This window comes from Erigeron canadensis, chromosome 4, assembly GCF_010389155.1.
Source record: "Erigeron canadensis isolate Cc75 chromosome 4, C_canadensis_v1, whole genome shotgun sequence".
NCBI classification, from domain to species: domain Eukaryota; kingdom Viridiplantae; phylum Streptophyta; class Magnoliopsida; order Asterales; family Asteraceae; genus Erigeron; species Erigeron canadensis.
The window spans coordinates 1,317,028-1,330,241 of NC_057764.1; the positions used below are offsets into that span (position 1 = coordinate 1,317,028).

Genomic DNA, 13,214 nt, shown 5'->3' on the forward strand with positions numbered 1-13,214 from the left:
TTGGGAAATGTATAAATAGAAAATTGTAGTGTGAGAGAATTCACTATTCATTCATCACCTCCAAACACCACTCTCTCACTAGAAACACATAGTCAGGCTCTCTACCACTATTTTCACACACTAAAAATCACCATTTTGATTTTGGGTTGGTTAAGTGAAATCATTTGTACTTTTGGGTTCCTTGTGATGATCAAAACACGTTTCTAGAATCAAATCGCAGGTAATAACAACATCCTTTGAGAATTTGATCAAATTAAATGTGTACTTTTTCATGTTCTTGTTCTTGATGATTTGGTCCGATTTTTTTTTTGTTAAGAAATCGTGTTAATAATCAATGGGTTTGTGTCTAAATATGTTTAACAACATTTTGGTGAACAAATTTGAGTCAAAACATGATTAAATTACAAAACCCATTTTTCGAATATGAGCATAACTTGTGCTTGAAACCACCAAGTGTTCATGTGTTAGTTTGATTCTGAAATCTGAAAATGGGATAAGAGAATAGTGTTATTATGATAATATATACTAATAAAATGTTCTAACTCGTTCCAAGATCGACTTAGACCTCTATAGATTTGATTTCTTGGTTGTTTAGGCTCGTGTTCATGTGCTTGAGCTGCCACTTTTGTTACTCGATGTTGTTTTGTGTGTGGTGTGGTCTGATGTTGATTCACATTCTGGGTAACTGATCATATGATCGGTTTCGCTCAATCTAATGATGAATTGAATCAGTCGCATTGGTGGTAGTGTTTGGAATGCTAAGACGATCTCCCTACTTGTCGATGGGACGATCTGATTGGCCTTCATAACCAGGACGATCTCTTTTGTCAAATGAAATGAAACGATCTAATACTCCTGCTTCCCAAAACGACCTAAACTGATGAAGTCTTGAAACGATCTGAATTGCAACACCTTGAGCCACCATGAATGAGAAACGATCTTGACCTTGTTAAATACTCTAAAACTCTAGGACGATCTGTTGCCCCAAACTCTAAAACAATCTAAATATTATACTATTGGGACGATCTGGTTGCGATAAACCTTAAGACGAATTGTGCATTAGAGCATTAGGACGACTTTGGCTATTGTCCTTAGAACTATCTTGAGCTACCATAAATATGGAACGGTCTGTTAAGTCAGACCCTAGGACGGTCTAAAATTCTATTGGACCCCAAGACGACCTAAATCTTAAACGCGACCTTATTTATAGGTGAAGACACTTGAAGTTGGATTGTGAGTCGACTAGACATGGTATATGACTATACTCCTAACATATTTCGGCATTATGGAACTCTAACTGGTGAAACGATCTTGTACTATGAAGCAGCTGAAACGATCTTGCCATGGAGTCACCTAGGACGATCCTGAGAGTCACCTAGGACGATCTTGAAGTGAAGCTAAAACGATCTTGACGTCTAAAAACCCTAGACGATCTTGTGTTCATCATATAACAACTTGTACTTGTTTATTAACACACCCCACTCGATCCTTAAACATCTAATCGGTTCGTAACAACATCATTACTTGATTAAATACATTAAAGGCTGTTCATTAACATTTAAGCTAGATCATGGTTCGATCTAAGACGACGTACAAAGCGCAAACCCTAATTACGTACAAATAAGACATGTTCTATCTTGGTTATCAAAGTATGAGTTCTATGATCAATTAAATTGAGTTCTAAAGATTAAAGGTTCATCATTAAAGACATGTTCAACTCATTAACACGATAAGTACTTATGTGTGAGTCCAGTTCATGTATTTAAAGTTCATTTAAAACTCTTTTGAGTCAAAACGTTTTAAGCTCTTCAAGGACCAAATCATCGGATCATCAAGGACATTTCTGTGATTAAATAATCACCAAGACTAATATATGTACATATTATGTGATCAACAACGTGTACTTAGGTTCCTGTCAAGGTGTGCTTGGATATTGATAGATAAAACCTATCTATCTCTGTGCTTGTTCTCTGTGCTCAATAACTGTGCGTGTACCAGATCACTGTGAGTTCACTTATCCCCTTTTCGTACATTTTGTTCAAAGTTCTTTATCGGGGACTGAAAAGCATGAAAACTATTTTTTTGGTATATATATATATGCATATATGTTCTTGAACTATTCTATGTACTATATTATGATCGTATGAAATACTTATGAAATGATTCTGAATTATCTTCTAAAGTGTATTTAGATCTTGAATGGGCAGGATCTTGAATGCATTTATATGGTTACAAATGTCTCTATTATGTACTTACTGATTTATGTATGAGCTCTATCTTTACTGCTATCAATTCGTATCCCACAGTTCAGGGATTGAACCGTAGGTAATTATGGACAGCGCTGTTAGGGTAGGCCCACCCTCATTCTCTACAGTTCTGGAGGATTCATATTATCTGTACTTGTTCTGATCTAGATCATATATTTAGCTTACTTGTTTACGTGAGCTTACTGGTATATTATTGTTCATCTTTGGCCAATCGGGTTAGCAGTAATTATATACATACATATAAAGTACATTAATTGTTCTTAAACTGATCTTGCTATTACGAAGTACTTTTGCTAAACGTACTGATCTTATGACTTGTTCTTATTATACATATTATTATTATTATGTATACCTATTAAGTACTTTATGTGAATCTCACCCACTACTTTCGTAGTTGACCCCTTTTGAACTTACATGCTTTTCAGGCTAGGCTATTAGATCCTTTAGCATAGGAGTCTTCCTTCTCTAAGCTCATCCCTTTGGCGATCGTTCGTACGTCCAAGATTAGTAGCTGTGAAGACTTCCTTTTGCTCAATTCAGTTCAAGACTTGGTTCTGTAAAGACAATTGTTCTGTCTTTCTTGATATTGACTATTCTGGGGTATATCCCATGTTCTGTAATAACTTATGATACTTCTTATCTTTTAATGTTATTGGCTGTGTTTGAACTTGTACTGTGCATGCTTGTGCTTATCTGTGCATCCCGTATATTCCGCTTTAGCGGGGTGTTACACTCCAAGCTTAGACTGGGAGGACTCTCCAAGCTTAGCAATCATCATTGCACCTTCACCACGGCTTCCCTATGAGACGATTATGAAAATTCTTAGATGTTTGCAAAGAAAGAAAATACTTTAAAGGTATGAAAATTTTCTTGAAAAAGTTAAGTACCTCATCATCTTCATCCTTTTTTTGTAGTTCCTCAATTATTTCAGGGTCTCGACAAACTTTGGCCACCGTGTACACCAAGTAATCCTTTTCAAAGTTGTACTTTGCAACAGAGATCTTGAAAGCATAGAGCTTGTTTAGCAAGACATTGAGCTCATGAGGGAAAGTGTCAACCTCACCTGATCGTATTAGTCTCTCTCGAATATCATTTGCAGACAAACCAATCAGTTTAGCAACATCTTTGTCGAACATCACCAAAGAAACAGAACCGGTGTGATCTTGGACTCTAAATTGAAGCTTGTACCTTAATATAATAGACAAAGTATTGTTTGGTAATTGAATAATTAGAGTCACATAATATTTGAGTGAAAATTAAATAAGGTTTGAGTGAATAAAAAAAATATACTTTGGGACAAAAGATGTGGCAATGTCGTTGCAAGCAAGACACCAAAGACTGTCTATTGGAGCTTCAAGAAAATGGTTTGGGATTTCAGTAGCTTGTTCCAGAAATTCATCCTTAGTCAATACCTTCTTACTATGTTGACGACAGGCAACGTAAAACCAACCAAAATCCTCTTCAATCATTCTTATTGTAGCAAGTACAACATAATTTGCCTCCTATGTCAATTATATTAAATTATTCTTAGGGATTATTTTTTAATAATCAATCAGGGTTATTTATTCACAAATAGACTAACGTATACCTCATGACATTCCCCAATCTCATCCACATTTTTCTTGACAGTGTTTACAACAAACTCTTTATGGAAAGGATAAACAGTCTGGGACTTAAGGATGGTTTGGGAGGCAGCACCAACACCATCTCTCAGTATGAGGCTGAAAAAAAAACACATGAATAATATAAATACATGAACTAATTATTATAATACAAAAGGTGGTTTCATACATTTCATTTACTTCCTGTAAAAAAATAAGCTACAGAGTAATGATCGTACCCCCTCCTCAAGTCATTTGCTTCTTGGATGTCTTCATTAAGGAATAGTCTAGTTCCATACATGTCATTCTGGACAATGAGCTCTCCTAAACAAAACGACATTATACAACAATATTGAGGTGCCTATATATGCTGCAGTTATATGTATGTGTAAGTGAAAAAGTAGGAGAACTTACTGTTAAATCTCTTCAATTTAGCATGTTGAAGGATAGCAATAACCATCTCGGTTGACTTATTGTTGCAAATGAACTTGTTCAATTGTTCAGCATACTTTCCCCATAGAGTACACTTGATAATTTGGCCACTAAAAGTGATTTGAAGTAATCTAATATGAATGACATAATTTCTAACAGTGGGATTGCTAGATATGTTTACATTAATTGTCTACACTTTGGAGTTTATGTTATATAAACCACCCATATGGTGTTGTACATGCAATATTAATCATCGATTAATCAAGATTTAAGGTCCACCTTTTTAAAAACCAACATATTAGGAGAAGAAAACTAACCTCAAGTCTTGCAACTCAAAGTTCATCCTTTTGCTTTCCTTTTCCTTATTCTTGAAGATGTCAAGGTCACCACACGAAGCAATCCTTCCCATTACATCTACAAAACAGAACATAAACACCGATTATGCAGCAAACGTATCAGCTCATAAATGTTTTAAAAAACTGATGTATAATTTCAATATAAACGACAAACTACTAACCAATAGTAAATCTGTCACGTGCCCTATTGTCATTGATTTCATCAAAAGGAACAAAATCAAAGCCATAGGGATGGCCTTGGAAAGAAGTGACTGTTTGGATGGAGGAACACTTGAATAAGTTTATCTTGTGATTCAGAGGTAGTACACGATACTTATCTCTTTGCTCAGCGACACCGAACCTTCGGATGACAATGGTGGAGTCTTCTTTAAGATACTGCCCAAAATCTGACAACAACATGTTCTTACATTGAGCTTGTATTTTGTTACCCTGAAAAAATAAATCATATATAAATTTTACTTTAGCCGTTAAGCAAAAAAGGGATTAAAAACGATACATGTTATAAAGAAACAAAATAACAACATATCCCTTTACCCTCTCATCGAGAAGCACCATGTCCACCTTGAAGGTTTGTTCCCATTTACGTATGATTCAGGCCTTCATGTTCCAGAAGTCGCTTGCCACACTAAGATCTTTCACAAAACTGAAACCATCATTTGCCATTATTAAAGAGAAAATTAAGATTGTCAAGAAATTAGGAAAAGAAGATGTGTTGTTAAACTTCTTGGTTATGGGCCAATTTATAGGGAAACAACAATGGAGTATCAGATAATCTTTTTTTCACAAGCTTTGTATTGGAAACCACCAGAAATTACAGTGCATTGTTTGACCTTATGATTTGATAGACCATCTTTTGAAGGTTAGTACAATTAAAAGTTTAAATTATGTATTGGTTTAAGGAAAAGAAGGTAAATTTTGAATTATTGGGAATACTAATTCGGGTTGCACAACTTTTGTGCACGGGAAAAGTGTATAAACCTCCTGCAAATTAGTATAAAGGTCCTGCAAATTTTGAAGGTTAGTACAATTAATAGATTAAATTATGTATTGGTTTAAGAAAATAAGCTAAATTTTGAATTATTGGGAATACTAATTTAGCTTGACCAACTTTTCTGCATGGGAAACGTGTATAATCCTCCTGCAATTAGTCATTCGATTATCAAGTCCTGCAAATTCAGCATGCAAAAAAGAAACTAAATGTTAACAACATAGTTAGATACAAACTAAGTCCTTAACTAAGATGCATAAGTAAAGCTGATGTCACAAAAGATTAACTTTAAGCTAAAAATCAATAACGTGGCATATCTAAAATCTTGGCAACACAATTTTCTTAGGTCATCATTGAATCTCCTTTAATAGTATTGTAAGATATATATATACACATATATATATATATATATATATATATATAACAATCTAATGAAAAGGTACCTTAAGGAGAAAATATTCGTTTTTTTAGCTTGTTTTTTTCAACTTTTTTTCTTTCTTTCACTTTTTTCATTCTTGTTTTTGAAATTTTTAATTTTTAATTTTTCAAAGGGCGTAGCCTTTAGGCTATAGGCGAAACCTCTTACTCTATGGCGGAGCCTTGATAGCTAAGGAAGCCCGTTAGGTAGATCACCCTACCACCTATTATCTTCTATGACCTATCACTCTCTATGACCTATCATTCCCACCAGCTACCTCTTATTAATATCCTTAAGGGCAAAGCCGCACTGTACCTTTACATGTATAACTCACTAGCTCAGATCGAAGTTTTTTATTTTTGTTTTCATTTTTAAATTTTTATGGATTTAATAAATTAAAAAAAATGAAAAAAGTGAAAAAAAAACAAACTAAAAAAATAAATAAAAAACATTCTTGTTGGATCTCTACCCTATATATATATATATATATATTTAAGATTTCAACAAATTGAATTATTTTATAATTTGGGTTCATAAAATATATTTCATAGAAAATGGTTCTTAAAATTTGGATACACGGAAAATTGTTTATGGTATTTGGGTTAAAAGTAAATGGTTCAACTTATAAAATTAATTGTTCATAAAATTTAGGTTAAAAGTAAATGGTTAATAAAAGAGTTAATGACATAAATCGTCCTTGTGGTTTACCTAAATAGTCACCTTTCGTCCTTTAAAATTAAAAATCTCAAGGACAATCCTTTATAGGAGGATAAGGTTCACGTTTGGTCATTTGACTTGTTGACCGTCATCTCAGCTCCGTTAACACCCCACATGCCTCCCACATGATGGGTATTTCAGTCTTTTCATTCCTAAAGGACCAAAGTTGATATTTACTTCTTTGCTTCTTTCTTCTTCATCCTTCTTCATATTAACTTACATCCATTTATACTTCTCCTTCTAAATCAATTTTCAGACTTCTAACAAAAGAATCCTATCAAAACCCAGAAGTAATAGTCCCTAAAACATATATATAATCATGAAACCCCAAATTCATGAAAAATGAACTCATTTACAGATTTGAGACATATCACAAAACAAAACCCAAATCCAAAAAAAAAATCTATAATAATAACTTAAATCTTAGATATAAAAATCTGACTGTCATCCATCCATCCATATATATATATATATAGAGGATAGAGATCAAATGAGAAAGTATCTTAAGGAGAGAAGGGTGAGAAGGTTAGTTTTTGATTTTTTTTAACTTGTTTTTTAAACTTTTTTCCTTTTTTTCACTTTTTTTATTCTCTCTTTAATTAACTTATTCCATATAAAAATTTTAAAAATTTTTTAAAAATATTTTTTTTCAAAGGGCGTAGCCCGTAAGCTATAGGCGAAGCCTCTCGGCTTATGGCGGAGCCATAATAGCTAAGGACAAAGCCCGTTAGGTAGATCACCCCATCACCGATCACCCCCTATGACCTATCACCCTCTATGACCAATCACTCCCACCGGCTATTCCTTTTTAATATCCTTAAGGGCGAAGCCCCTACCGTACCCTTACATATATAACTCACTAACTCGGGTTAGAAATTTTTATTTTTATAAATTTTTTTAAATTTTTATATGGATTGAATTAATTAAAAAAAAATAAAAAAAGTGAGAAAAATAAAAATAATCAAAGAAACAAGCTAAAAAAAAAAATAAAAAACGAACATTCGACATATATAACTCCCTTCTCTCCTTAAGAGTCTTCTCTCTGGATCTCTACCCTATATCTCTATGTATATATATGAGATATATCTACATTTATATTTATACATACATACATACATAGATCTCAACAAAAACCTCTGAAACCCGATCGATCTAAATACTCGTATGGAAACCACTGGTATGGCGATGGGATGAGAGACGATCGTAGTGATGGGAGGAGGGTCCGCGACGGATAGTGACCCACGAAACCCGATTGATCTAAACGCAATCCCCATCATCTTCTTCAAGTGATTATCGATCTAAAGAGATGGGCGGATCGGGTGATGGTGCCACCGATAGTGGCTGGATCTCGTTGTGATTATTCCCGTGGCGGCTGGTGGTGGCGGCTATGGTGTAGGTTTATTCCCGTCATGGGTATTTTCCGACCACCGTATCTAACCATGGCAGTTTTCTTGTGTGTGTATGTATATTTATGTCTTTGATTGAAGTTTATATATATATATATATCTCCGAAGTGTGTAATGTATATATCTTTATATATGTATTCAATATGATAGTATACATATATATATATATATATATCTTTTATTGGGTATGGTATGGACTATGGAGATATAGATATAGATGGATTGGTAGAGTTTATACATAAGTACCTGTATATATATTATGAAGAATGGATGGATTGACATATAAATGAAATGAAGATTATGTAGGTTGGTTTTTCATTTTGATTTGGGGATGGAGAGATCTTCTTTTCTTTTTTTCTTTTTTTTTTTTTTTTTAATTTGTAGATATTTTTTTTCCAATTTATTAAGGTTTTAAATTGAAGTTCATAAAGAAAATTGAGATAATTTAAAGTTTTATTTTATTAGAGTATAAAAAAAAAACACCGATGGTCCTTAATCTATGAAAAAGACACGAATACCCCTCACGTGAGAGGCATGTAGGGGTGTTAACGTAACTGAGATGACGGTCAAAAGGTCAAAGGACCAAACGTGAACCTTATCTTCCTATAAAGGACTGTCCTTGAGGTTTTTGATTTTAAAGGACGAAAGGTAATTATTTAGGTAAACTACAAGGACGATTTGTGTCATTAACTCTTAATAAAATCAATCCATGGAATGTTCAAAGTTAACAACATTATCTTTGTTTTGGTTGAACTTATAAATTTAATCTTAACCATTATTATCTGTTAGGTTTTATTTTTGGTCCAATTCCTTCATTTTAACAGTGTTAATTTATGTTTATGAAAATTCAGTTAACTACATAAAAGGCTAAACCATTAACAACAAAAATTACTTCAAAACAAATGAACACTAATTTAAACAAAACATTCCATGGATTGATTAAATACAGTGACTAATCAAATTTAATGATTAATATAACCGTTTTGTTTAAAATCTTTTATCTCAAAATCTTTTCTTAAAATTTCATTCTCTTTCATTAAAGAGCTCATTCGATATACTTTCGATGAATTTTTAAATCCGAGGGCGAAGCTGGTAAATTACCCCATCACTGCCACCGCCATTACATCACCTCCCCGCCATCACCTGATCCGTAACGTGTAGGTACCTTTATCTCGTAACTTATTAAAACTAATAGATATTTTATCCCTTTGACAAAGCCCAGAAATATATATCTACACTATACTATACGTCAAATGACATTGTGTGTATCTAATTATAGGCCAAATGTTTATAATGCTCAAACTATACGTCAAATGTCTAGCTATATATAGTGTGTATCGAACATCGCTTGTTATAGCAGGTCGGTTAGATCATTTATCAATTTAACAAATTATATACACTCAATAAACAGCCTTAAAGGTCGATACGATGGTCGTCATTGTTGAATAATTATCCATTTGATTATTCATTTGTCATATACACCAAATTTATGCAAATACTATTATACACGTCCTTTAAAATAGGTATATCACTTGTTAACATTATGTAAGGAAATTTAATCAGAAATGATTCGCTTAAAAAATTGTCTTAGGCCTTTAAAAGATTTGGCCCGCCGTGGATTCCCAGTGTTTCCTGGCAAGATCAATTGGCTACACCGAAGTGGTGGCCGATATGCCTCAAAATGATCATTTAAAGCTGGTAGAAAACCTTTCTCTTGTGCATCATCCTGCCACTCTTTGTAATTGGTCAAGCTTGTTAAAAGCGTGTCACAGTTAACTCTTCGCATCCAGCCACTTGAGCCACGACATACCACTGCCCAGCCTTGATCATCGCTGTCATAACTAAGCATCACATCGATTTCTCTCAAAATTGGGTCCTCATCAAAGGACTTGCCAAAATGCAACTTAGAGTGTAACATGCTCTCGAGTCGAACCCAAAAGTACCATATATGAGTCACATCTGGTAGCACGTAACTTAGCTTCTCATCCCGGATTATATCATTGTTCTTTTGCACTTTCTCTCTCGGGTTGCTCTTGCCAACATACAACAACTCGAGTGGGATCCCGGCAGCATGAGCCACATCTTTTATGGTTTGTGTGAACTTTCGTATCCATTTAATGTCCTCTCCTCCGTACAAACAAATGTACCTTTCTTTAGATATCTGCAAGAGCCAAAAAACATGTATTATATAAACTACATTATTAATATATAGAAACACTGAAACTAAATTACGTCACATGAGAGTGTAATGTACCCAATTGAAAATCATAGGTTCAATGGAATCGGTTAGCAACTCCATCCTCCAAGTTTCCTCTTGCCATAGGGATTCTTCCCTCTGGCTAGTGAAAGGAAAAGCCTGGAATCCCCAAATCCACATCATATTAAACGCATTAGTGTTCACAATCCTCCCTTGAGGATCCATTACCACTAGCAACGGTTTGGTGTTAAAGTGCCACACCTCCTTGATATATTTGATCCCTGCTGGTTCAATTAATGAGGGATGAGCCACACAATACCATGGCATCATGTTTCGTAATGCCTCAAATTTGATTTGGTCTGCGTCTTTCGACTGTGTTGTCTTAGAATTGGGTACCATAGCGAGCCATACGATCTCAAACTGGCTCTCAGCCCTTGTTGGGTTATGCCTTGCCTCCCTGTACTTCTGGTCAAGAACTGATAGCTCTTCTAGGGGTAGCTGAAGGTCGGAGATGAGTAGCAACACTGTCATCTTCTTTAATATGTCTATTTTAACCTAATACACGTATACAGTTAATTTAATAATTAGAAACTAATCATGATTAGTATGTCAATATTTTTTTTTTAATTTCCTTTGGCCTCTTTCAACTTGATTTGGTGATATACTGATATATGAGAAACTATCATGATTAGGTAGTAAGGCCTCTTCCTTAGAGCCCCTTGTACTCTTATTTACTTTGTTGGGTTAGTAATGAAATGTTGTTTCTTATAAAAAAAATAATATTATAATAAATCATGAAGAAAGCTTATTAAACACTGACCCTTTTTTTCGTAGAGTTCTTGTACAACGGTAGGAGATCATCCTTCAAGCTAATCAGATGCCTGAGAGGCGTCACATTATCAAGATGTGGAGTATCCATGATGCGGAGAATCGTTTGGTATGCTTCAATGTGCTTCTTCTTATCTGATTATCAGTTTCAGAAATTGTGAGTCAGTCATGGATTTATATAATTTCTAATTATGTCACACATGATGATATACAAATTTAACATTGTTGATCTTACTAATATGGTGATTGTAAAGATCAAACTGTTGCCAGAGGCGATCCTTAATATTGCTGATCTTATGGGCCAAACTTGATAACTCCGAAGCTTCATCAGTCATCGAGATACGCCTGGGTTGAATTAACTTTGTTATATGCATAAAATCCAACATAAGAATGCATAAGAAACAAGCTAAGAAACTGATAATACTTATGTCTCATTCCAATGAGGTTAAAGAGTGTGGATGCACATGCCACAATGCTCCGGATGGTCCAATAAACCCCTGTAGGAATTTCATTGGTGGCTATCCCTATATCTGGAGTGTCGGTGCTCAAATACTGATGATCAAGGTGCTCTTTAAATCCAACAATGTGGCGAGTCAGGTCAAGCATAGCCGTGATGAGAGTAGAGATTGCCTCAAAGCATTGACTGAGAGCTTCACCATGCTCCAGTACACTAGGCAGTTGCTTGAGGAGCAAAACTGATTCGGCGAATGGGTTTGCAGTGTAATGCTGAGCCACCAACCAAAACTCGGCATAGTTCACGGAAAAAGCTGCCAGAGTAATGACAGCTTTGGCATCCCACTTATATCTGGAAAGCATGTTAAGAATCCCCGTGGTGGTTCCATGTTGGTCTTCGACACACTTACAAGAAATCTGCAACATGTTTTTAAGATGTTAAAAGTTATAACCATCAATGTTGATCTCAAAAATATACTTGACCTGAGTTAATTACCTCGCATGAAACCTTGTTGATTGTAAGTGCCAGAAGTTCAAGCGTTGCATTGACTTCGTTAGACATACCATCCTCCACAATCACATCCAATTCCACTTGATGACCCTATAAACCAAAAATCAAAAGTCAGTATTCAAACCAATAAATAAATTAAGCACGTACTGACGCGATTAACGTACTTGACTGCTGGCATTGGGATTGGCCCTATGCATAATGTCCTCCATGATTTGAATAAGTGGCGTGATGTTGAAAAAGGTACCATCCGGAGCATGGGTAGAAAGAATATGTGTCATCATGGCACTGTCATCAGCCAAAGAGAATGTAAGCAGGTCAGCACTCGCATGTTGAGTTCTCGCCCGGGCAGCCATGGAAGGAAATAGCTAAATTGTGGCAAAAATAGGCTATGGCTTTTAAGTTGTGAGTTATGAAGAATTAAATCTGGCATAACGTATATAATTAATTGGAATAAAGTGGCAATGAATCTTGTTCTTTGCTTGTAAAATACCATTAATTAACTTGTAGAGAATCCGATATTCTCATGCCCACAGGACCGAAATTTGACATAACATTGAACAGGAATTTGATTCTATTATTTCCAACAATATAGTTGTAACGCCCCTAACTTACATAACGTACAAAATGATATCAAAAGGAACTTAAAGGACAAAAGGGAAATTAATCTTATTCAAAATCAAACCAAAGTCGAACCAAAGTCAAAGTAACAAAATATTCAAAAGTACTTATAATCCAACATAAAGAACTAAAACTTTGAAGAACTCTAAGGCCAAAGGTGCTAAGTCCAAATTATTCTACGCTCTTCGCTCGTTCCTAATGCCCCCTTGATCACCTGCCGTATAAGAAAGAAAAAGGAATACGGCTGGCAAAAAGCTCAGTGAACGGATATGACCAAAGCAGGAATATAGTATGAAAAGCGGAGACATATATATCAAACAAACTTATTACCTTAACAAACTTATTTCAAATCAAAGTTCAAATATGTATGATTCCACCATATATTATACATCAAATATATATATATATATATATATATATAT

At 34.6% G+C, this 13,214-nt stretch overlaps 2 protein-coding genes across 2 annotated transcripts; both read right to left on the reverse strand.

Moving 5' to 3' along the window:
* Positions 1 to 2,994: 2,994 nt before the first annotated feature.
* LOC122595333 (replication protein A 70 kDa DNA-binding subunit A-like) lies at positions 2,995 to 5,055 on the reverse strand. The gene is made up of 8 exons (XM_043767676.1): positions 4,818 to 5,055; positions 4,618 to 4,714; positions 4,283 to 4,410; positions 4,108 to 4,192; positions 3,856 to 3,988; positions 3,558 to 3,769; positions 3,155 to 3,455; positions 2,995 to 3,066 (listed from the first exon to the last, which is right to left on the reverse strand). The coding sequence occupies exons 1-8, from the start codon at positions 5,053 to 5,055 to the stop codon at positions 2,995 to 2,997; spliced, it is 1,266 nt and encodes a 421-aa protein (XP_043623611.1).
* Positions 5,056 to 9,623: 4,568 nt separating this feature from the next.
* LOC122598291 (protein SIEVE ELEMENT OCCLUSION B-like) lies at positions 9,624 to 12,554 on the reverse strand. Its single transcript, XM_043770886.1, has 7 exons — positions 12,339 to 12,554; positions 12,160 to 12,264; positions 11,635 to 12,080; positions 11,446 to 11,555; positions 11,203 to 11,345; positions 10,440 to 10,937; positions 9,624 to 10,346 (listed from the first exon to the last, which is right to left on the reverse strand). The coding sequence occupies exons 1-7, from the start codon at positions 12,525 to 12,527 to the stop codon at positions 9,741 to 9,743; spliced, it is 2,097 nt and encodes a 698-aa protein (XP_043626821.1). The 5' UTR covers positions 12,528 to 12,554; the 3' UTR covers positions 9,624 to 9,740.
* Between the last annotated feature and the right edge of the window lie 660 nt (positions 12,555 to 13,214).

Excerpts from the sequence above, each read along its gene's own strand:
- LOC122598291 (XM_043770886.1), bottom strand. The coding sequence starts at position 12,527 with ATGGCTGCCCGGGCGAGAACTCAACATGCGAGTGCTGACCTGCTTACA. Across the intron at positions 11,346-11,445 it reads TCTTTACAATCACCATATTA|ATAAGAAGAAGCACATTGAA; the intron begins GTAAGATCAACA and ends ACTGATAATCAG. Across the intron at positions 10,347-10,439 it reads AACCTATGATTTTCAATTGG|ATATCTAAAGAAAGGTACAT; the intron begins GTACATTACACT and ends TGGCTCTTGCAG.
- LOC122595333 (XM_043767676.1), bottom strand. The coding sequence starts at position 5,055 with ATGTTGTTGTCAGATTTTGGGCAGTATCTTAAAGAAGACTCCACCATT. Across the intron at positions 3,456-3,557 it reads GCCACATCTTTTGTCCCAAA|GTACAAGCTTCAATTTAGAG; the intron begins GTATATTTTTTT and ends TATTATATTAAG. Across the intron at positions 3,067-3,154 it reads AAAAGGATGAAGATGATGAG|GGAAGCCGTGGTGAAGGTGC; the intron begins GTACTTAACTTT and ends ATCGTCTCATAG.